General features: G+C 41.8%; 1 protein-coding gene across 7 annotated transcripts in view; it reads left to right on the plus strand.

Moving 5' to 3' along the window:
• The first annotated feature begins 11,179 nt into the window (after positions 1–11,179).
• N4BP2L2 (NEDD4 binding protein 2 like 2) overlaps positions 11,180–22,060 on the plus strand; it is a 93,667-nt gene continuing 82,786 nt past the window's right edge. For 2 of the 7 annotated variants that reach the window (XM_006134208.4, XM_075919196.1), the window contains exons 1-2: positions 11,182–11,492; positions 16,390–17,843. In XM_006134208.4, the coding sequence (XP_006134270.2) occupies positions 16,390–17,843 (1,454 nt within the window). In that variant the 5' untranslated portion in view covers positions 11,182–11,492. Of the gene's footprint in view, positions 11,493–16,389; positions 17,844–22,060 lie in introns of all 7 variants that reach the window. The other 5 variants (XM_075919197.1, XM_075919203.1, XM_075919204.1 and 2 more) reach the window with 5 other exon arrangements.

Here is a 22,060-nt window from a genome sequence, read left to right on the forward strand (position 1 = left end):
CATGCCAAATTTGGTGGTCCTAGCTCTTACTGTTTAGGAGGAGTTCTTGAACAAACAGACTCACAGATGAACAGACAAATAGATGAACATTTCTAAAATATATAGATAGATTAGAATGAGCAGTCAATTTCCAATGTTTGCATTTAAGGACAAAAATGTAAATACATCATTTTTACACTTCCCCCTTTTTAACATTTTCCATCAAATGTACAGGTGAGTAGTTACTCAATAGGTTAGTGTAAGATCTAGTTTTTGTAATATCCAGCAAATGGACTTTTGTATAAAAGCAACCATATAACAATAGTTTGTACAGTTTAGGGAAGAAATACTCCAGCATGTAAAATACAGTATCAATGTTAAAATAAGTCACTACTTATCAATAACTATTATTTTAAAATGATGTCACAATGGAGGCAAGTTAGGAATCCTAATTTTCCACTTGGCTAATCTGAGTTCTATTTCCAGTTCTTAAACTAGCTTGCTTTGTGACTCTGGGGACATCATTTAGCCTTTCTATGCGTAAAGCATTCTGAGAACCTTGAGATACTTGAGGAAGTATAGAAGAAGAATACATTATTTATTTGTAAATGTTTATTGGTTCACGTTTCAATAGATATAGATTTTCAGCCCGAGAAACTGCTTTAGTTCAGATATGCATACTATTTTATACAGTACACAGTGCATATGAATAACATGCCTAAACAAAATCAGTAGTTTTACTTTTAATTAATGTTATTCATATTAAGGAAAATGCACCAAAACATTAACTACAGATAGCCTTCATCCCCAGATGACATGATTAATTATTTATCTCCTTAAATATAAACAATTATTCAGTGTTGTAAAGATGCCTAGAGACTGGAGCAATGGAAATATGTTTTTTTTAATCTAAATAAATCAGCACAGCATCAGTATTTGTGCCAGACTGAAAAATCACTTCTACTGTGCCAGGAGACCCAGACATCATTATTTGGTTATATTTGTATATACATTGGGATTTCCAGTTCCTATCTGTAACAGTTTAATTCTCTTATTTAAATTGAGGCATGGCCATTGAAAAGGGGTTTGATTATGTTTATTAGATGTGATCACCATCCTGTCTGGTTATGACAACAAGAGGCCACCATGCAATGCAGGTTTCTTGTTCCTCCCAAATACGAAAAAGCAGAAAGTTTAGGAAGAGCAGGAAAGAGAAGGTGGGAGTTGCTAGGAGATGGGAATCCATAGAAAGGGATCGCTTCTTGGAGAGAGTGGGCTTGTGGCAGCCACCTTCCTGAAGTAAGCTCTCCTCCTCTCTTCAAAAGGGTGTGGTAGCTGTCAGCCTGAGGCAGCTGTTCACTATTTGGAGCAGAACATTTCAGTTTTTGTTATTTTATTGGAGAATACATGTGCACTCATGGATTATTCTGGATAGGCAGAGCTCACCTGCACACAAGATGGCGCAAAAAGAGATAGGGTGGAGGCTAGTTCCAGTCATAATCCAACATCATCCCCTCAGAGGAGTGGTGATTGCCAGCAGTCTGCAACACTGACATGCATCCACGAGGCAAAGTAGAAAGCTTCCATCGTTTCCCCTGTTCACGTACCTGTGTGTTTGAGGTGTGGTAGTTTAGCTCTCCATTTTCATCCTCCCTTTCCTTCCTTCCTCTTTCTACCTCAGTTCCTTGTATTTGTCCATCCCCTTCTCCTCTTAATAAAGAGATTTTGGTTCAATTCCTGATATGGCATACTTTATTTACTGGGTCAACTCTGAGAGATGGGCTTAATGAGGGAACCTTAGAAAGAGTCCTGTAAAACTCCTTGTCAGGCTTGTGATCAGAGCTTGGGTTTTTTTTCTTTACAAGTGGCAACAACAAAGGGATCCTCAATTAAAATAAAGACTGGATATAGAGAATCCTTTTCCCTTTCTTCCCTCTGTTTAATTTACTCCACTCATCCTGTTATCACCTTATTTATTTTTAAATGTGCATGGTGAACAGTGGTGAGTGACACACCTGAGAGAGAGTGGATACCTGTCTTCCTGTGCACCGAGGACCAGGGTTTGGTGTGGTCGTCAGGCAGCCGGTGGCAGCAGCCATTGCATCCACCATGGCAAGCCAATGTGGCTGGCAGAAGAACAACGGACCAAGGTAGCTGACACAGGAGGGGAACCTTCATGTTGGTTGACCTGAGAGACCTGATCCAGCTGTCAAGATCCCATATGAGGTATTTTGCCTTAAGATCTTGGGTGGGCAAACAGCTGTTGCAGATCTTGTCAGTCTGGCCCTCTAGCTGGACTGGGGTCCAGGAGGGGGAATGTTGTCAGAAGGCATGCGACTGAACTGGCTATTTAGCACATGGCCTTTCTGAGCAACAGACTTTACAACTGGGGCCAAAATAGTTTTGGGAGAAGGTGGAGTGTGTTGTTGTGCAGCAACAAGTGTTGGGAGGTGAGAAGCAGAGAAGCACTCCTTGTCCTGAGGCTATATACAGGTCGGATGGGGAGCGCCTGTCCATTGTAGCGTGTATCCAACCCAGGAGGAGATGCCATAAAGCAGGGCACAGTGTGCGTGGACAGGCATTCCCCATCCGACCAAACACATCCAAAGGGTAGCGAAATGGAAAACCATTCTCACCAGCAAGTTCATTCTAACTGTTGGAGACCTTAACCCTGTTAGAGGGAAGGTATTCTTCCATCATCTGCATTCTATCAGTTGAGCTTTTCTACATACTGCATACCAGTATGTGCGCATGGGATAAGTTGTGTGAAGGCAGACTGGTCATCCACTAAGGGAATTGCCAGTTATAGAGGTGGTTCAAAGTTACCTGCTAGAGGGAAGGACACATGGAGGGATAGAGATCTCCAGAGAAGGGAAGCCTGGCATTTTTTCCAGAAGATGTGTGTGGTATTCATGGACAGACTTTCTAAGACTTTCCAAAAAGAACAGCTATTCAGCCTTCTCTCCATGATAGAAGAATTGTGAAAGACTATCATGAAAAGCTCAAATTAACACCAAGGAAGTGAAATATGGAGGTTATCCTCAAAAATTGAGGTTTTACAGGAACAGGTGGCAGCAGGAGCCATTCAGATGGGATGTTTAACTATCCAGGTTCAAGATTGTCTAATTTGACACCATCATTTTAGGATTAAACAAAGACTGTGAATGGCTAGCCAACTACAAAAGCAGTTTCTCCTCTCTTGGCGTTCACACCTCCAGATCAGCTGCTAGAAGTGGGCCTTACCCTCCCTGACTGAATTAACCTCGTTATCTCTAGCCTTATTCTGGCCTGCATATTTACATCTGCCTCTGGAAATTTCCACTACATGCATCTGATGAAGTGGATCTTTGCCCACAAAAGATTATGCTCCAATACATCAGTTAGTCTATAAGGTGCCACAGGACTCCTTGTCGCTTTTGCAGATCCAGACTAACATGGCTACCCCTGTGATACAAGATTTAACAGACCATCTGGTTAGCAAGAAAGGAGAGGTAGCCATGGTCTCTACTCAATTAGAAGAAACCCAGACTGCTTACAGAAATTAATCAAGACTATTCAGGCAGGCCTATAAAAAGCAGACAGCCATGCAGGTTGCCATAAATGAGAGGAACAACTTTGTGTCAAGTTAGTCTGCATGAAGGAAATACAAAGGGTGTTACGAAAGGATCACCTTCCACTGGAACTTAGTTCTTAGGACAGTGAGGAGGAGACAAATAATCAAAGCACACGTGAACTTTGTAAGGAAGCTGGGGAAGTTAAGTCAGAGATTGTTCCTATTGCCCCCATAGAAATACAAGAAATAATAGCTGCTACATCCCCATCTGGTGGAAAAGGTCACCTTTTGCACCAATGACCACCACCAGAGTCCAATGGTACCAGAGCTCTGAGACCAAGCACGATAGTAAGACGTTTTCCCCTGCGTAAGCTCGTGCCATGGAAAAGTCATTGGGCAACTGAATGAGAGAATCTGCTCTAGACTGGTTGGCAAGAGGCTCGGTTATGCCTGATTTAGTTGCTATAGTCTTCAGGAAGTGTATGAAGCCTGAGAACTACCGGAAGGTTCCACCTGACCTGCAGTTGGCTAGTGTCTATGCACCTCTAGGAATGTATACAGGTATATTTCATTTTTTCCTTCTGCAGTGCAGTCTCATCAGTTGGTTCTTCTCTGACTGCCAAAGGACTGATGAGCAGCCAAAGAGCTACTTAGGGAGGAAAAGGATTTTATATTTGATGGCAGGAGGAGTCACCTGTGACACTAATCAATTACAGGAGTCCATGGTGTAGGTCTTGAACCCAGAGTGGGGAATTGCCATGGGGCTGCTAGACCAACAATGCTATGACACTAAGGGATCTGAAGTTAAAACTTCAAGAGAATTATGAATTATAGGAGGGAGCTTTTCCCCATTTAAATTGGGGAAGAAGAATAGCTGCAGTCACAAATAGTAAAAGGGAAAGTGGCCATAACTGCACTGTAGTGAAGCAAAAGGGGAGCATGTCCACCCATTCACAGAGATGCCATTCTCCTAAAGGCTCTCACACCTCAAATAAATGGCAGTTTCCAAAGAAACAAGATGACAGCTGTAGGGAGTTTCACAGGCTGGTGTGGAACCAGCTGCTTGCTTATGAAAATAAGCAAGAGACAGATGGACTCCTTACCCCTGAATTGACTCATTGGTTGGTTGCTGGGTAACAGCTAAGCCAACAGAGGATTCTTCCCCTGGCTTATTGTGACAGACACCCCGCTTCCAGGTTGGCCCAGACTCTGCTGTGATAACATTTGACATAGCAGGTCAACTAACCACCTCCATTAGAATCAGTGGGACGCTTGGGAACTTTCCTCAGAACAGTGAGGTGGCCGTGTCTCTTATTTGTATAACAGGTAGTCAACTTGTGAGCTCTCTCCTCATAGCTTTCACACAAGAAATGGAGGGCTATGCAGGGGGAGGGAGGAAAACGCCACTAGGATACCTTTCACAGAATCGATGGTGTGTACTGTGGGGCCTATTTGGGCAAGAGATTCTTTTGGGATACACTCCTTGGGTGGGACAGGTATATTGGGCAATGATTTCCTGTGTACATTATGGGTGATCATAGCCCTGCCCAATCAGCAACTAGGGTACATCTAGACTGCACCTCTCTGTCGACAGAGAGATGTAGATTAAGCACATAGAAATTGCTAATGAAACAGGGATTTAAATATCCCGCGCTTCATTAGCATAAACATGGCTGCCGCTTTTTTTTTTAAACTGAGCTTTTTCGAAACAAAAAACCCGGCAGTCAAGACGCAGATCTGTAGAAAAATAAACCCATTGAGGTTTACAGGATCTTTCGAAAAAGGGTTTAGTTTTTGACAGATCCACATCTAGATTGTCGGTTTTTTTCAAAAAAGCTCCGCTTCGAAAAAAAGTGGTGGCCATGTTTATACTAATGAAGCACGGGATATTTAAATCCCTACTTCATTAGCAATTTCAATGTGCCTAATCTACATCTCTCTATTGACAGAGAGATGTAGTCTAGACACAGCCCTAGTGTGCACTGAGCAAGGTCAAGCAGGAAAAGAGGTGCCTGCTTCCCATCAGATACCAGCAATAAATGCTGTGGAGGAATGCCATCTGCCTCCTTGGAGCCGGATGTACAGGCAATTGTACCTTGGTATGACATTGTCCTCATTCCACCAAGTTTCCGTGATGCCTATTACATCAATATCCTCCTTTAAAAATAGACACTCTAATTCACCCATTTTATTATTTAGACTTCTAGCATTTATGCATAAGCACTTTAAAAATGTGTCACTATTTATCTGTCTGCCATTTCCTGATGTGTTAGACTCCTTTTCATTTGATTATGTCTCATCTGATCTGCCCCACACTTCCATCCTCTCCTCCTCACTAGACCATAGAGAATCTCTATTAATAGACCCTACCCTAAGAGATGTCTCTGTCCGATCCATGAGCTCTTCCACACTCGTCAGTTTTCCCCCAGCCCTTAGTTTAAAATCTGCTCTACAACCTTTTTAATGTTAAGTGTCAGCAGTCTGGTTCTATTTTGGTTTAGGTAGAGCCCATCCTTCTTGTATAGGCTCCCCCTATCCCAAAAGTTTCTCCATTTCCTAATAAATCTAAACCCGTCCTCTCTACACCATCGTCTCATCCACTCATTGAGAATCTGAAGCTCTGCCTGACTACCTGGCCCTGCGCATAGAACTGGAAGCATTTCAGAGAATGCTACCATAGAGGTCCTGGATTTCAATCTGTTTCCTAAAAGCCTAAATTTGGCCTGAAGAACCTCTCTCCTACCCTTCCCTATGTCATTGGTGCCTACATGTATTACGACCACCAGCTCCTCCACAGCACTACATATTTCTCTATCTAGATGTCTTGAGAGATCCACAACCTTCAATCCTGGCAGGCAAGTCACAATACGGTCATCACAAATTCAGCTATCTGTATTTCTAATGATCGAATTCCCCATTACTAACACTTGCCTTTTCCTAATGACTGGAGTTCCTTTCCCCAGAAATGTATCCTCAGGGTGAGAGGGTACCATAACATCCTCTGGAAAGAGAGTTCCAACTATGGGATCATTTTCCTCTGATCCAGTTGACTGTTCTTCCCTGAGCCTTTCATCCTCCTTAATAGCACAAGGGCTGTTTGACTGCTGTCTAAAAGCACAGGGGCTGTCTACCTTTCCCAAGGATTACACAACAGCTTCACCCTTTGTCATTGCAGGGTGTATGCTATGTGTAAAACATTGGAAGACAATCACCAGATATTGTGATATGTGGATGATATCCTTGTAACCGTGGCCAGTGAGAGCAAAACCTGATAATACTAGAGAAGATCATAAAAGCCTTTCAAGATACCGGGTTTTTGATAAACACAGGGAAATGCTGGACCATGGATACTGCTGGACCAGAGAGTCCTGGACCACAGGGGTTCAACTTGTATTACACCTTAATTTGCAGTGTAGACATACCCGAACACCTGTTGCCAGATGGTTGAACCAAAAATACCGAACACCCCCTCACCGTCCCCAAAAAAACACCGGAGGAAAAATTCTGTTGGGGTGGGAAAGCGGGGGAGAACCACAGTTGTTGAGAAAAAAAAGGACTCCGAGACTTATTAATAAATAAATAAATAACATAGTATTAAAACAGCATGGCCCCTTTCAGAGTAAGTACAGAGTTAGAATAGGGATAGGAACAGGGGAGCAGTTGAGCACTAAGACCCAGGGAAGGCATTGCTTCCCCTTGGTTTTTAGGCTTTTTGCTGGAGGCCATTTTGTGTTCTTGTTCAAGCCAGAACTTAGCTTCCCTGCGGAACTAGGTAAGCATAGCGTCCAGGGGCAGGGACTGGGGGGTGTTGGGGCCTGGGGAGAGGCCGGGGGCTGGGCCTGGGCCCGGGCCCGGGCCCAGGCGCTAGGGTTGCCAGGTGTCTGGTATTTTCCACCTCCTGGTTGGGAAAAAAAAATCAGAAAATACCAGACATTTTAGGTGTCCGGTATTTTTTATTTTTTTTTACCAGACAGGAGGAGAAAATACCGGACTGTCCGGATCAATACCAGACACCTGGCAGGTTGAGTGAACACCCGCTTCTGCTTGAGGACCTGCCCACTGGAACCCCAAGTGTCCCCCCACATAGCCAAAGGAACCCAGTTTGCCAGCACCCCAAGTGTGTTGAGCTTAGCTGCCAGACCTCCTCCAGGCCAGCACCAGGTCCAGGCTGAGACATTGGGCTGACTCCTCCCCCTCTCCCCCCACACCCACAGGTCCCAGCACTGCCCTAAGCCACCACTGGCTGTTGGTGAACCCAAGCTCAGGGATCCCAGCTGGAGCTAAGCCCCTGACACCCTGCCAGCTTCAGATGAAGAGAGAGGGTGGGATATCAGTGCAACATGGGCAGGGCTATACCCTGTCAGGAAAGATTTATCCTGCCCTGGCCTGTGATATATGCCATCCATGATAATAACTTCAATGCATTGTTAGTAGTCTCATTACAGTACATGCAAAAATCTTTGCAGGATCAGGATCTTAGTAAACTGAACTATGTTGAATAATCTTTTAGCTTTCCAGGGTTTTAGAGAAAAACTATTAACACTGTACAGTAATTCCTCATTTAACACTATAGATATGTTTCAGAAAATGATCGTGTTAAGTGAAAACGTGTTATACGGATCAATTTTTCCAACTCTACATAATGTGCTCCTTGCAGGCAGCTGAGGATGTGGCCCATTAACCTTTCTCCTTAAAAGATTATAAACTATTCTTGTTTAAATGACTTTGATGCTAAACAAGCTTTTTCACAGATTCATAGAGTTTTAGACCAAAAAGGACCATCAGATGTGTCTATTACATCTCACTCACTTACTGCTGTTTTATGCCCAATAACTTATGTCTGACTACAGCACATCTTTCAGAAAGGCTCTCAAAAGGAAGACATTCAGCTTTGGAAAATTACTTGCTTATCTTGGTAGTTTGTCCCAATGGGTAATCATCCTCTCTGTTAAAAATTTGTGCCTTATTTGAATTTCTCTGGCTTCATTTTCCAGTCAATGGTTATGTTTTTCTCCACTAGCTTAAAGAGCCCTGTAGTAATAGAATTTTCTGTCCTCATCCACTGTAATCAGTGAATATGACGATGTGTTATGACAGTTATTATCTTTATCATTATAAATAATAGTCTGTGTTTGACCTTCCCAATTCCTGTGATGCAAATGGTCCCTTCTCTGGAGAAATTCTGTTATCAGCTATACTTACATAAATCTGGACTCACTAAATATCTGGTAAGTTTGTTTCTTGGTTAGTTAAAAAAAGAGTTTCTGTTTCTATAAATGTATTTTTCATTGTGCGTGCATCTTTAAGACCGATGTATGGCATCCTTTCTACTTTTGTGCCAAATCCAAGTCCACTAAAATTAATAGCAAAACTCAAGTTTAAGTCAACGGGACCAAAATTTGGTCAATAATTTTTATAAACACATTATTTATAATTGTTTATCTGGCTTTTATTTGTCTCAATTGACTTAACACAACAGAAATTATCTACACAACACTTTGCTGAAAAATTAAAATAAATGTCTAACAAAAAATTAAACCTATTTAAAAGAGTTATAACCCTATTTAAGGGCTTGGATAAACCTGGGGTTTAGTAATACAAATGGTTACTGTTCACAGCGAAGTCAGTGGTTAAAATCCAGCTGAAGATGACAATTACCACAAGCTATTATACTAAACAGTTTAATAATTTGGTGATTCACTTCTTAGTAGTAGAATCGATTTAGGATTCTGGATGGGTCAGAATATTATTTTTTGGTCACATGTTAAAATACTAAAAGATTTACCTGGTGTTGCTTGGGTTCTTAATTCAGTCAATTTTTGTTTTTCTTTATTTAAATCATTGCTCTGGGGTGAGGCTGAGAATTAGGGGTTCAGTATGCAGGCTTCCTGGGAGAAGAGATGACCACCCCAGTCCTCTCACCACAGCAGTTTGGGACCATGTGAGAAGTGCCTGTCCATGGCTGCTACAACTCCAGCAGGTACAGCTGGGGGAAGGGTGCATGTCCCCCATTTGGGCCAGGGCCAGGTTAATCTGCCCCGTGCTCCCCAGCCAGATTAAGAATGGGTGTAAACTGTGCACTTTCCCTTTGCTTACTAGTAAAGAGGGACAAACAACAATATTCCTGTATAATATAAATTGGGGGTGGGAGAGGCTTGTGACTGGGGCAGTCCTGGACAGGAGCGGTGCCCCTTTCACCTGCTTGGTGATTTTGTTTTTCTGCATGGTTTTATGCGGCCCTGTACAGATTGTGAGAGCAGGGGAAGAGCCCTTCACTCCGACACAACTAACCCCTTATTTTGCTTTAAGTTATGATAAGAGGAAGTTGTATACCAAAATTGGTGTTCCTAACTCTTACCATTTAGCAAGAGTTCTTGGGCAAACAAGATGGATAGACAGACTCTCTCAGATACATAGTAGATAATTGATTCCTGTCATCCTAATCTAATCATTATGAAGAGAGCTAGCCTCAGGATTTGAGGGAAGAGATGCTACACCCTTAACTTTTTAATACCAAAATTGTTAATTTGTAGAGATTACCTTTATTTTTCCTAGTGCTGCAGAAGTAGATCCCAGCTGTATGTTCTGGGGTGAGTAAGTAGCTGTGAACATTTACAGTTTTTGCCTGGGGCTTTTGTTCAGATGAGCTGAGGATATGGGGTGACTGTAAATGTATTGAAAAAGAAGTATGATCACTCATAATTGATTTCTAGTAACCCATTGTAGGGAACTGTGAGAGCATACAAGACTTGTTCATTACATGTTCTAAAAATGTTAGGAGAGTGGCAAGAGACTAGGATCAGAAAAATCAACCTTTTCACAAATAGCAAAAGAGAAACAATTCAGAAAAATATGTATGAGAGGCAATATAATCTGTTTTAGTACAAGATAAATGCAAGCTAAAGAAAAACAAATTCTTTGAATCTCAGAACTCTCTACTAAGGAAAGCGTATTATGTTTGCACAATAAACCGAAGTTAGTCTGCTGAATATAGAAACAGCCAGTGGGAGTGGGGGAGGATGAAGAGAATTGTACTATTAATTCAAATTCATACTGGCAGAACTGTTATTAGTCAGGATCCACACCACTGTAGTTTGTTAAGAAAAATAATCCAGCATTAAAGAGTTTTAGGAAGCAATACCAAACTACAGCAACTACAAATCTGAAACTGTTTCCAAGTGTGACTGTAAGTAAATAGTCTGCAACCTTCAGCAAGTGACCATCAATCATGACCCACGTTTTCAACATCCAAAAAGGTTTTTATTTTTCTAACGTTTTAATATTTATCATTTAAAGAAATCACAGTTGCTTGTGTGCTGCCCCACTCCCTAAAACTCTCACTGACGTTTTCCTACCGTTCAGGGAAAGGAGACAAAAGACAGTAACAGCTAACACATGCAGCAATATCTCTCCTACCAGCAAACAGATCATTCAGAGTGAGACCAGAAGAATGACCCTAAAAACCAACTGCCAAACAGGGGTATCACATCCCCTCCAGAACAAGGGGAGCGCCCCCTTCCCAACAAAAGGTAAGAATGTCCCTTGCACGTGCCCGCCTGTCACGTGTTACGATATCCCCAATGCAGGGGTCTCCTTGTGATTCATCAATGCACCAGGCATCATCACCGTGTCATCCCCAATTGCCAGGGACTTCCTTCCCAGCTCGCCACGGGGCACAACGTGCAGCCAGCCGCTGCCTACCCTTCCTTGCAGCCCTTCTCCTGCTCAGCGCAGCTTCCCGCCGAAGCGGTGGCGGAAGGGGCTTTCGCAAGGCATTCTGGGAATGGTAGTTCGAAGCCTCAGAATGGGCGCGTTCACCCCGGTGCTGCTGTTGCGGGAGCAGACGCCATCTTGGGAGTGAAGAGCTGAACGGGCGCCCCTCCCCCCCCCACTGCCAGGGACTGCGCTGCTGCGAGCCGACGGCCGGGCCGCGAAAAGCTGTTGGTGTCTCTGCCCAGAGGTTGGTCCTCTCACCCAGCCGCGGTTGTGATGCGATGGGGGCGGGCCGGGTGTGCGAGAGGACGCTCAAGGGAGGGAGGGCCCCCGGAACGGCTTGCTGGGGCTGGGGGCGCCACGATGGGGCAATTGAAACGGGGTGGGGCGCGCAGGGTGGCCGGGGCCCAGTCAGCAGCAACATCCCCGGCCCAGAGAGACCCTGTTACTTACAGACAGACACACGCACCCACCCACCCACCAGGCAACATCCCCGGCCCAGAAAGAGCCTGTCACACAAATACACACAGCAAGCAACATCCCAACCCAGATACAGCCTCTCTCTCTCTCACACACACATAGTAACACTTCCAGCCCAGAGCCTGTCACAAATACACACAGCAACACCCCCTGCCGAGAGACAGCCTGTCACACACACACACGCACACACAGCAAGCAACATCCCAGCCCAGAGACAGCCTCTCTCTCACACCCACCCCCTATCTCCCCTAAACCAGAGATACCGTCACAGCAACAACCCCCAACTAACAGAGAGGTTGTTACACACAAAATAACAACACCCAGAGAGAGAGAGAGAGAGACTGTCACCCATAGCAACACCTCAGCCCATAAAGGATGTGTTAGGACACACACATCAACATATGCATCCCCTGAACAGAGGGAGATAATGTCTCACACACACAGCATCACCCCCTATTACCCACCCTGAGAGAGGGTAGAAACTTCAAATACATCATTACCCATCAGTTCAACATAGTGAGAGATACTGTCTTGTATGCACAGTGGAACTTCCCATCCTGGAGAGACTGACAGACTCACAATAACATTTTCTATCCAACCCACCCCAAGGAGAGGGGAGATACTGTGACACACACAGCAATACCTCACACTCTTGAGAGAGAAACATCTTCCACTCCTGTTCTAGAAACGTGGGGAGATAGTTTATAACACGGAGCAACATTCTGCATATCATTATTGAAGTTGGGGTTGTGGCATGGGTGACAGTTGGGGAGACAAAGATGCACAGGCTCACTTGCTAACAGTAACTGCATTCTAAGAGAGGAGAGACAACATTTCTTTCCAATTCAGTCTTATTCCCAGAGGAACTCAGAAAACAGAAAGCAGCAAAGTTCTCTTCTGACCTGTTGAGAGCAGAGAGTAATAGGCAAATAGCAAAATTATTCTTATTTCCATATTGGGGCAGGAGGGAAGTGGCTAACCTTGCTCACTTATAGCATTTTTTTCTGTAAATGGAAGATGAATCTATAAAAACTGTCTTAAAAGTACATGTTTAAATAAAGGAATCTCACTCTCCCTACAAATAATTGTATTTTAGTTCAGTTATTAGATACCTGTAACTTTCCAAAGTTTAGAAGTTTAATAGGTTACAGACACTACTGTAAACTACTGAGCCTGTCTAGTGCTGCACTCGGGAGCTGACAAATACTGACCCAGAGAATTTGCTGAATCACAGGACAATATTGTATAGCAGAATTATCAGCACTTCCACCGCTTATTGGGTTTTTAGATGGCATTTAGTGGTAAATTAAAGCAAAATTACTTCACAGAACCCTGAGAACCAGGATTGGTGTCTGTAAACAAACTTTATGAGACCATGGGAAACTTGGCCATACCCATGATTTGTGGACCTCCAACTAACTAAAATTATACCAGACCTAGATGTTGCCAGACTAGAGAGGTTCAATCTGTAGTAGAATTAACCCTCTAGCAGGAATATGAAGCTGGAAATTTTATTATTTATCATCTTGTCTGATGTATGTATTACCTTATTTCAAACCAAAGCATGAGTCTTGTCTTTTGAAAGGCAGTTTACTTGATACTGCATTCCATCTTCTCTGTGTACCTCTGGAATGCCATGAAAGGCGATGTATTTTTGAGTTGAGTAACTTAATATGCAGGTGACTTGATGACACTAAAAGGAATGATAATGGCATTTGGAAACCACTGCCTATTATGGTATCTTAATATTGTGCCATTGTACCCTTCCATCTGCCTGTAACCATATATTTTGTCTTGTGTTGTACTTAGCCCAGGCCTGGGCTAAATCCGGCCCATGGGCCGAATCTGGCCTGCCAAGCCATCGGATCTGGCCTGCAGAGGCAGTGGGGAACCCCAGGCAGGGTCTCCAGCTTGCCATGCAGAAAGGCGGCTGCAGGGCTCCATTTCTGTTTTAAAACTGGGGGTGGGGGGTGGATTAGGAGCCACCTCACCCCCACCACATTCCCACTCTTATCCCTTCCAACATCTGGCATCCCAGTCTCCTTCCCCAGATCACATCCCAAACCCCTGCACTCCAGTCCCATGCCCTAGGTCACAACTGCCTGCTTCATCCCAACTCCCTCCCAGACTCCAGTTTCCCTCCTGCACCCCAGTACCTTACCCCAAGCTCCTTTCTGCTCCCAACCTCCATTCCAGACTCCGCATCTCCTCCATTAATATAATGGAAGAGTGTGGTTCTCGACCACTTTCCAAAATCTTGGAGTGGCCCTCCCATCAAAAATTATTGCCTACCCCGCTTTGCCTGTAAACTCTTTGAGAAAGGGTCAGTCTTTTTATTCCACGTTTATACAGTGGCCTCTTACGCTGGGCTCCTGAGCCAGGGCTGGGGCTCCCAGATGCTATGGTAATATAAATAATACTAGATTAGATAGAAAAATTAAAACATTAGTTTAGTATTGATTAATAACTGACATCTAATAGGTGTTTGGGCTATGAGTTGAAATAGTCCAATGCATATCACAGTGGCTCTAAGTAGCATTTTGGTGGCAGTCTGAGTAGAGGTCAATCATTAACTCAGGACAGGCATTTGCTATCTAATTTTTAGGGGGTGATCCCTGGAGAAAAAAGAATGAAGCTTGAGAGTAATGGTGTAAGTCAGCCATAGGCAACCTAGGCTAGTAAATGAGTGGTTATCTGTCTCAGTGAGCTGCAAGACTGTTGTAACCAAGACAGTTTCCCAGGACAGGGTAACATCACTAAGTGTGCTTGCATGCCTAGAACTTGTGGGGAGTGCCCATTAAGGATGTTAAATTGTGGGTAATCAGCTAATCAAGTAGTCAATGGAATTTCCATCGACTACTCCATTGGTCAATAAGGGAAGGAAACTGCAGTGCTGCAGTGGGGTTAGCTCCTGGTGGCACTTAAAACATTTAAAAAGCAGATGTGCTGTGGGGGGACTGGGCACAAGCTGGGACAGCTGATTCCCAGCTCGCTCTCGGTACCTATCCCTGCTGTACCTCTGCTTTTTAAATGTATTAAGAGCTGCGGGGAGCTAACCGCCAGGCTCTTAATACATTTAAAAAGCACAGGCACAGTGTCTGGGACTGAGTGCGAGCTGGGAATCAGCCTAGTCCCCCACTGCACTTCTGCCTCCCCTGTCCCACCAGATGATGCTGGGGGGAACTAGCTTTTAAACCAGCTCCCCACAGCACCAGCTCCTCCCCCTCTCCCCTGCTGTCTCTCTCTGATAGAGGCAGCAAGTGGGGGGAAGCAATTAGTTGAGTCACTTCTCTAGTATTGGATAAGCATATATTTATCAGGTAATTGACTAGTCACTTATATTCCTAGTGCCAATTGAACTGTAGCAGTGCTTTGATTGGATGCAGAGGCAGTGCACGGCTCTCACAGTGTTGTGGGCAATCAGCACACACCTCATTTAATGTGCCCCTGCTTTACTTATTTGTCACTTTAGTAATACATGTAGGAAAAAAATTACATGGACAGAAACCAGCAGTATCTGCCAATGCTGTGCATGACCAATGGTAAACAAAAAGTTTTGTGGGCTACACACACAACCTTGATGGGTCACATGTGACTCTTGGGCTGCAGATTGCCCACCACTGGTGTAAGTAATTGCATTGTTAATGCCCACACTGAACCTGTACTGTGGTTTAGTGATGTCAATGTGTAGATATCTAACCCCACTGCAGTTTCCCTCCCTTATTGACTAATGGAGTAGTCGATGGAAGATAGAGAGGCAGAAGCGTGGAGGGTGAGGCATGCTGGTTCCAAAGACCCACCTGCTCCTCCGCTTGCTGCCTCCTACTGAGGCAATGTGGGGGGCAGGAGCCAGTGCTGGGGGCTCTACAGTGGTGCCTGCTGCCCCCCACACTGCTGCTTCTATAAGAGGCAGCAGTGCGAGGGGGAGTGCAGGTTAGCTTTTGTCCATGGCAGGCCCGGGCTTGCTGTGGACAGAAGCTGATCCGTACCAGCATCCCCTTTCCATGAGGGTCTCACCTCCCCGTGGACAGGGGCTGCTACCGCAGAGCAGACTTTGTCCACAGGGAGCTTGGAGCTCTTTATCTTTATCAGAGGCAGCAGCAGAGGTGGCAGGCAGGAGCAGGTCTGCACAGGAAACTGGTTTTAAAATCAGCTCCCCTTGCAGATTGCCTCCTGCCTGCGACCCCGCGCTGCTGCTCCTGATAGAGAGGCAGCAGCATAGGATGCTAGGGAGCTCCTCAGGAGTGGGGACTATCAAATAGTCATGTAACCATTAAAATCTGATGCAATTACACAACAGTTCAGTTACATGCTATCTGACATCCCTAATGTAGATAACTAGAGAATTCCAGTATTCAGGCTCCTGTTATCATATATTTCTGAAACACAAAATTCACTTTTTAAAAAATGGCACAAATAATGAATTGCTAAAAAAATCACTGAAATACAAGAAAATCTCTGCACTAAAATAATGTTTATTATAAACCTACCGAAATAGGTAACTTTTATTTAAAACCTAAATTACAGTAGCCTATAAAAGAAGTTTCATTTGATTAAATGAATAACTAACTTATTGTAACTGTGATGGTAGATGAATTCTGATGTTAAAATTCTAATTTTACATAATATATTGCAAAAGTGTATTCTTGCTTTTTTTCTTTAAGATGCTTCATGCTGAATGTAAAGTAAGGCCTTTGGAATGTCAAGATGAAATGGCAGTTCAACCATGTTATAAAAAAATGAAATCAGCAGGAGAAGCTCATGATAAATCCTGTGCTGGTAGTTTCCAGGAATCTCATGTGAAAACAGACACTGAGAAAACAAACAATCAACAGACACCTTTATGCATCTCTGATGACCCAGGAAAACAGGAATTGGAGCAGAAAGAGAATGAAAGTACAGATATCTTGGAAACATCCAGTGAAGAACATGCTGGTAATAGGCCAGGGATTTTTGAGTCTACTCATTCAAAGATCATTCAGAGTGTAAATCTTCCCGTAAAAGACAGTGAGATTACAGAAAATATATGCCCTTTCATTTCTGAAAAAATTGATGAAGCTAATAAAGAAACTAGCAATAAATCATTCACAATAAATGGAGGTGAGGTGGAGAATGAAGAATATAGTACAAGCAAAACATTTATTGGTCCCATTTATAGACCAATGGAGGAGAACAAACAGAATGAAACTATGAATTTCACTAAATTTAGTACAATCAGAGAGAAACAAAAGGCTGTACTTGACAGCAGAATTAACAAAAAGAAAGCAAAGAAAATACAGACACTCTCTTGTGATATATCAGAAATAGATGATGAATTGTGCCAATTTTATAAAGAAATTCAACAGCTTGAAAGCGATAAAGATGAGTTAGAAGGTAACTCACAGGACAAAGAAACTGATTCGTCTCAGGAACAATTTATATCATGTAATAGATACAGTCAGACATCTCATGAGGATGAACAAGATACCTGGTACAGTAGAACACAATTATATTCTGATACTGGACAATGTTTCTATAATGTATCAAGTGGCCAGAAAACAGACAGGGAATCCAAATGTTTTGACGATGAAACAAATGGCCAGAGAACTGAGAATCATTTTAATTGGCAAGAAGATTCTAAATTTTGGAACCAGTCGGTTCCTCAATTTAGGCCTGAATGGCAGCCAACACAATCTTTCATAATACCTCAGGGTCCTCTTCCTCCCAGGTTCCACCTTCATTTAGATGTTCAAACTCTTAATTCCCCATCACATCAGCCAAATACTCTCCATCCTCAGAACGATGAATCTCTTCACAAGAATTATGCAGGTTACCATGGAAATAGTGGCAGTACTAATAGGAGCTGTCCATCGTTGGAACAAAATAATAGTTCTGCTGCTCATATTGGCATCCATAGTGTGCAAGTCTCTAGAAATGGATATAGCAATGAAGATGGATGCATGAATAATGGTTTCTGTGAAACCGGAAAAGAATGTTGGAAAAATCCTAGAAGTTACCAGATAGAGGGAGGACATCATTTTTATTTACAGCAATTTTCAGAAGATAAGTTATGTAGGTCACAGAAATTACTTCTGATTTTAAGAGGTTTGCCTGGCTCAGGGAAAACAACATTGTCTCGGTAAGTATCTATTGAAATTATTTAAAAATGTCTGCTAGGTATTTCTTGTTTTAGGTATGGATCCAGTAAAGCTTTATACAAGTAGAATTCATGAATTCAGTGGGACTACTTATATGTATAAGTCTTTGCATAATTGAGGCTTTAATTGCTACACAGTGAAGGGGTACAAAGTGAATATTGAAAATATTAGTAACGTAATTATTAGCTGTTACATTTTTTTTTAGTAAGAATATTGATGATCGTAGAGAACTGTTTTGTATTTGTTTTAAAAATATTTTTTCTTCTATCCAGTGACTCATGCATGCCTCTATGCTGACTCTTGAAACTCTCATTGCTTATAATATAAAAGTTAGTCCCCCTCTGGTCTTTCAGATTCTTTTCTTAAAATGTCTTGTTCCAATTCTGCCAATATTAATTTGTCAAAATTAGAAGTGTTCTTGTCATCAGTCAGGCATCCCGACCAGTTCCTGACGATACATGGACTTAAGTTTCAAACCCTCATCTTACTACAGCTCGTATATGCTGATAAAATTAATGGGAAACTGTCAACTTAAAAATCTCATTTGTATTAACTTTTTTTTTTATTATTTAATTTTACAAATAACATTTTAGATTGGTAGAAGTGAAAGAGACTAGAGAGAATGCCTTTTGTTTTCGGTGTGTTTCATTTGTGCATAATTAATTTAATAAATGTTTGTGCATAGTCACTTTCACTGTTTTTCCAGTGTAGTCAGTCAGTTTCCACACTTGTTAGTAAAGGCTTTTCCTACACAAAAGGGGACTGAAAAGTCTTTTTTAAGGCAGATATGTTAGTTAGAAATTCTCAGGGACTCAAGTCTGTATGAACTGAAACCACTTTTAATTTTTTTAAAATCATTTGAATTGACTAGTTTTCAAGAAGGAATAAATTGTCAGTTTTCAGACTGGAGAGAGGTAAAATAGTGTTGTCCCACAGGAGGCTGTCCTGAGATCAGTGCTGTTAAATATATTTATAAACGATCTGGGAAAAGGGATGAAGAGTTGGCAAAATTTGCAGATGATATAACATATTTTAAGATAATTAAGTCATAGAATTATAGGGTTGTAAAAAACCTCAGGAAATCATCAAGTCCAACCCCAACTAAATCATTCAAAGCAGACTGTAAAGAGTTACATTGGAATTTCACAGAACTGGATAACTGGACATTAAAATGGCAGATTAAGGATAACAGATTTATTTGGGTATGTGCTTTCATGGGCAAAAACCCACTTAATCAGATGCATGGAGTGGTATTGGCAGGTCGCTCCGAGCGCCCCATTCACCAGCGCTTCATGCATGCGCAGTGCTGGTCTGGCGCATGCGCAGTGCTGGTCTGGCGCATGCGCAGTGCAGGGCTGGCAAGTGGCTCTCGCCAGGGTTTGTCAAGCCTTGGGTATTGGTATATGTATATTTATGCCCACCTCTGTAATTTCTATTCCTTGCATCTGATGAAGTAGGAGTTAGCCCTTGAAAGCTTATGCCCAAATAAATCTGTTCATGTATAAGGTGTAACAGGACGCGTTTTTGCGGATACAGACTAACATGGCTACCCCTCTGATGAAATGGCAGATGAAATTCAGTGGTGATAAATGCAAAATAACACGAAAATATAATCCAAACTATACATATAAAATGATGGGGTGTAAATAGCTGTTTGTCCTATAAGAAGCCATACGCAGGGCCTGTAGTGCAGAGGGCCAGGATGGAAATTTCCATCCTTTCAGTACACAGCCTAGTACAGCCTTGTACCCTGCAAATGCAAACACCAGATGGCCCCTATCAGCCGCAGCCCATGCACCTGAGTGAGGAATAAATCACGTTGACCTTGATTTCAACTTCCTGAGAATGCTAAGAGTGGTGCGGAGCCAGTACGCGCACAGTCTGTAAACAACTGTGATATAACTAATGTGAGTTTCACCAAGGACCTAGACCTTGGAGGGTGCCTTTGATTCCCCAGCTGGAGCCACTTCAACTGTGGCCCTTGAAGCAAGGATCAGGAATAGGACTCCCTACGGTAAAAGGGACGTAAGTCTTCTAAGTGCGTTTTACTCTTATATGCATTGCTCTGTAGGGCTTGCTAATGTGCACTCTGTAATAGCTGTATAACAACAATTCAGCAACATAACTCTGTAGTAGCAGTGATGTAGTGAGACTAATAAAACAAACTATCCTTAATCGACTCTGTGTTGAGGTGAATCCATAATTCTGTTAGTCCATGGCCCTGTGATTTGACACTGTTAACATTAAAAAAGAGAGAGAGAGAAAGAGCGAGACACAGAGAGAGATCTTGGTGTAATTGTGGATAATTCTCTGAAACCATTCATTCAATGTGCAGTGAAAGAAAGAAAGAAAAATAAAGAAAGAAAGAAGCTAACAATGGTAGGATTCAGTAAGAAAGGGACAGATAATAAGAGAAAATATCATATTACCTCTATATAAATCTATGGTACACACACATCTTGATTGTCGCATACAGATGTGGTCAACTGATCTCAAAAAAGATATACTGAAAGTAGAAAATGTAGAAAAAAGGGGTAAACAATTGATTAGGTGTATAGAATAGCTTTCATACGATGAGAGGTGAATAAGTCTGGGAATTTTCAACTTGAAAAACAGATGAGAAAGGTAGATTGAAAGAAATCTATAAAATATTGACTGGTGTGGAGAAAGAAAACAAGGAAGTGTTATTTACTCCTTTACATAGCACAAGAACTATGAGGGTCACCAAATGAAATTTATAGGCAACAGGTTTAAAACAAAAGGAAGGACTTGTGTGTGAGTGTGTATGTATGAATGCATATGCTGATTTCTATGATATATTTGCAATAAATATGGCATATTGCCTTTTCCCCCTGAAAAAGATCCTATGTGCTTCTTATAACACATTGATGGAGCTATCCTTTATGAATTTATCAAGTTCTTTTTTAAAACCTATTATAGTCTTGGCCTTCACAGAATCTCCTGGCAAAGTTTCACAAGTTGACTGCATTGTGTTAATACCTCCTTTCCTGGTCTCTGAATTGTAGGACATCCCAGAATACAATGCGCCACACTCTGCTCTATTTCTTATCCTCTGTCTACTCTTTTTCTTCTTTTGAGGCAGTATAGGATAGCTGCCTAGATTTCTCAGAATGCACTGATACAGATATGGTTAGGCAGTAATAGTTGTAGATACCTATTGGTAGTGGCAGAAAGTCTGTGAGTGTACATATACATTTAACCGTGTTTACTGGAAACTTGTTAAAATAATAGTGGGTTTAAGAAGTGTTTGATAAATATGAATATATTAAGAAATCGTATTCTGGCCCATGAACTGAAATTTTGATTGCTTTGGTGAGGTAGCAGATAATTCTGTTCCTGTAACTGAGCTGAAATAAATCAACCTCGCTCATTCACAAATACGTTTTGGCATGATGAGGCAATATTTAGAATGATTTATAGATTTTAAAAAGTTTGCTAATTTTAGCTTTATTCAGAATTTAAAAATTGAAAAGAATAAAATCATTCATATGAAAATGGAGACATCTTCAGTAATGGCTAGATTACTATAGTTCATGACCATGTTAGATAAAAATATGTGTTTAGTACATTTTAGTGACACTAAATGGTTTGTTTTTCCCAAGACAGAACTACTTTTGCATAACTAATGTGCATATTTGAAATTGCAGCAGCATTTCCAGTGAAAATAAAATGCATGTTTATTGATGGTCCTATTCCATTAAAAAGAACTTCCCAGACAGACGAGACCTCTGTGGTTTCATTGGGGCTACATAGTGTTATGTTGGTGGAATGAAGTCTTAACTGCGTATGTTCTATTCTTCTTATAGATTGTACAGGAGCTGCAGAGGACACTCGATGTACTGTATCTATTTTAGGGATGATATGACTTTCATAAAAAATAATAATTTCCATTTCTTAGGTCCTTAATTAAGTTTTTTAAATAAATGGAAAATGTACATGCTGTATTTAAATTATTGTATTTTTCAAAAATAGTGTTATTTTTATTAAATTAATTTTGATTTCAGATTTCTTAAAATAAGAAATTATTAAAAATATTCCATTTAATTTTAGTACATTTTTAAATGATTATTTGATGAAGTGTGTTCTTTTTCTTCATCCCTATAAACTATAATTCGTTCTGTTTTAACAGAAAAGGGCTATAGTGAATTTGGTTTCCAATAGTAATGGGAAAATTAGT

This window comes from Pelodiscus sinensis, chromosome 1 (genome assembly GCF_049634645.1).
Source record: "Pelodiscus sinensis isolate JC-2024 chromosome 1, ASM4963464v1, whole genome shotgun sequence".
NCBI classification, from domain to species: Eukaryota; Metazoa; Chordata; order Testudines; family Trionychidae; genus Pelodiscus; species Pelodiscus sinensis.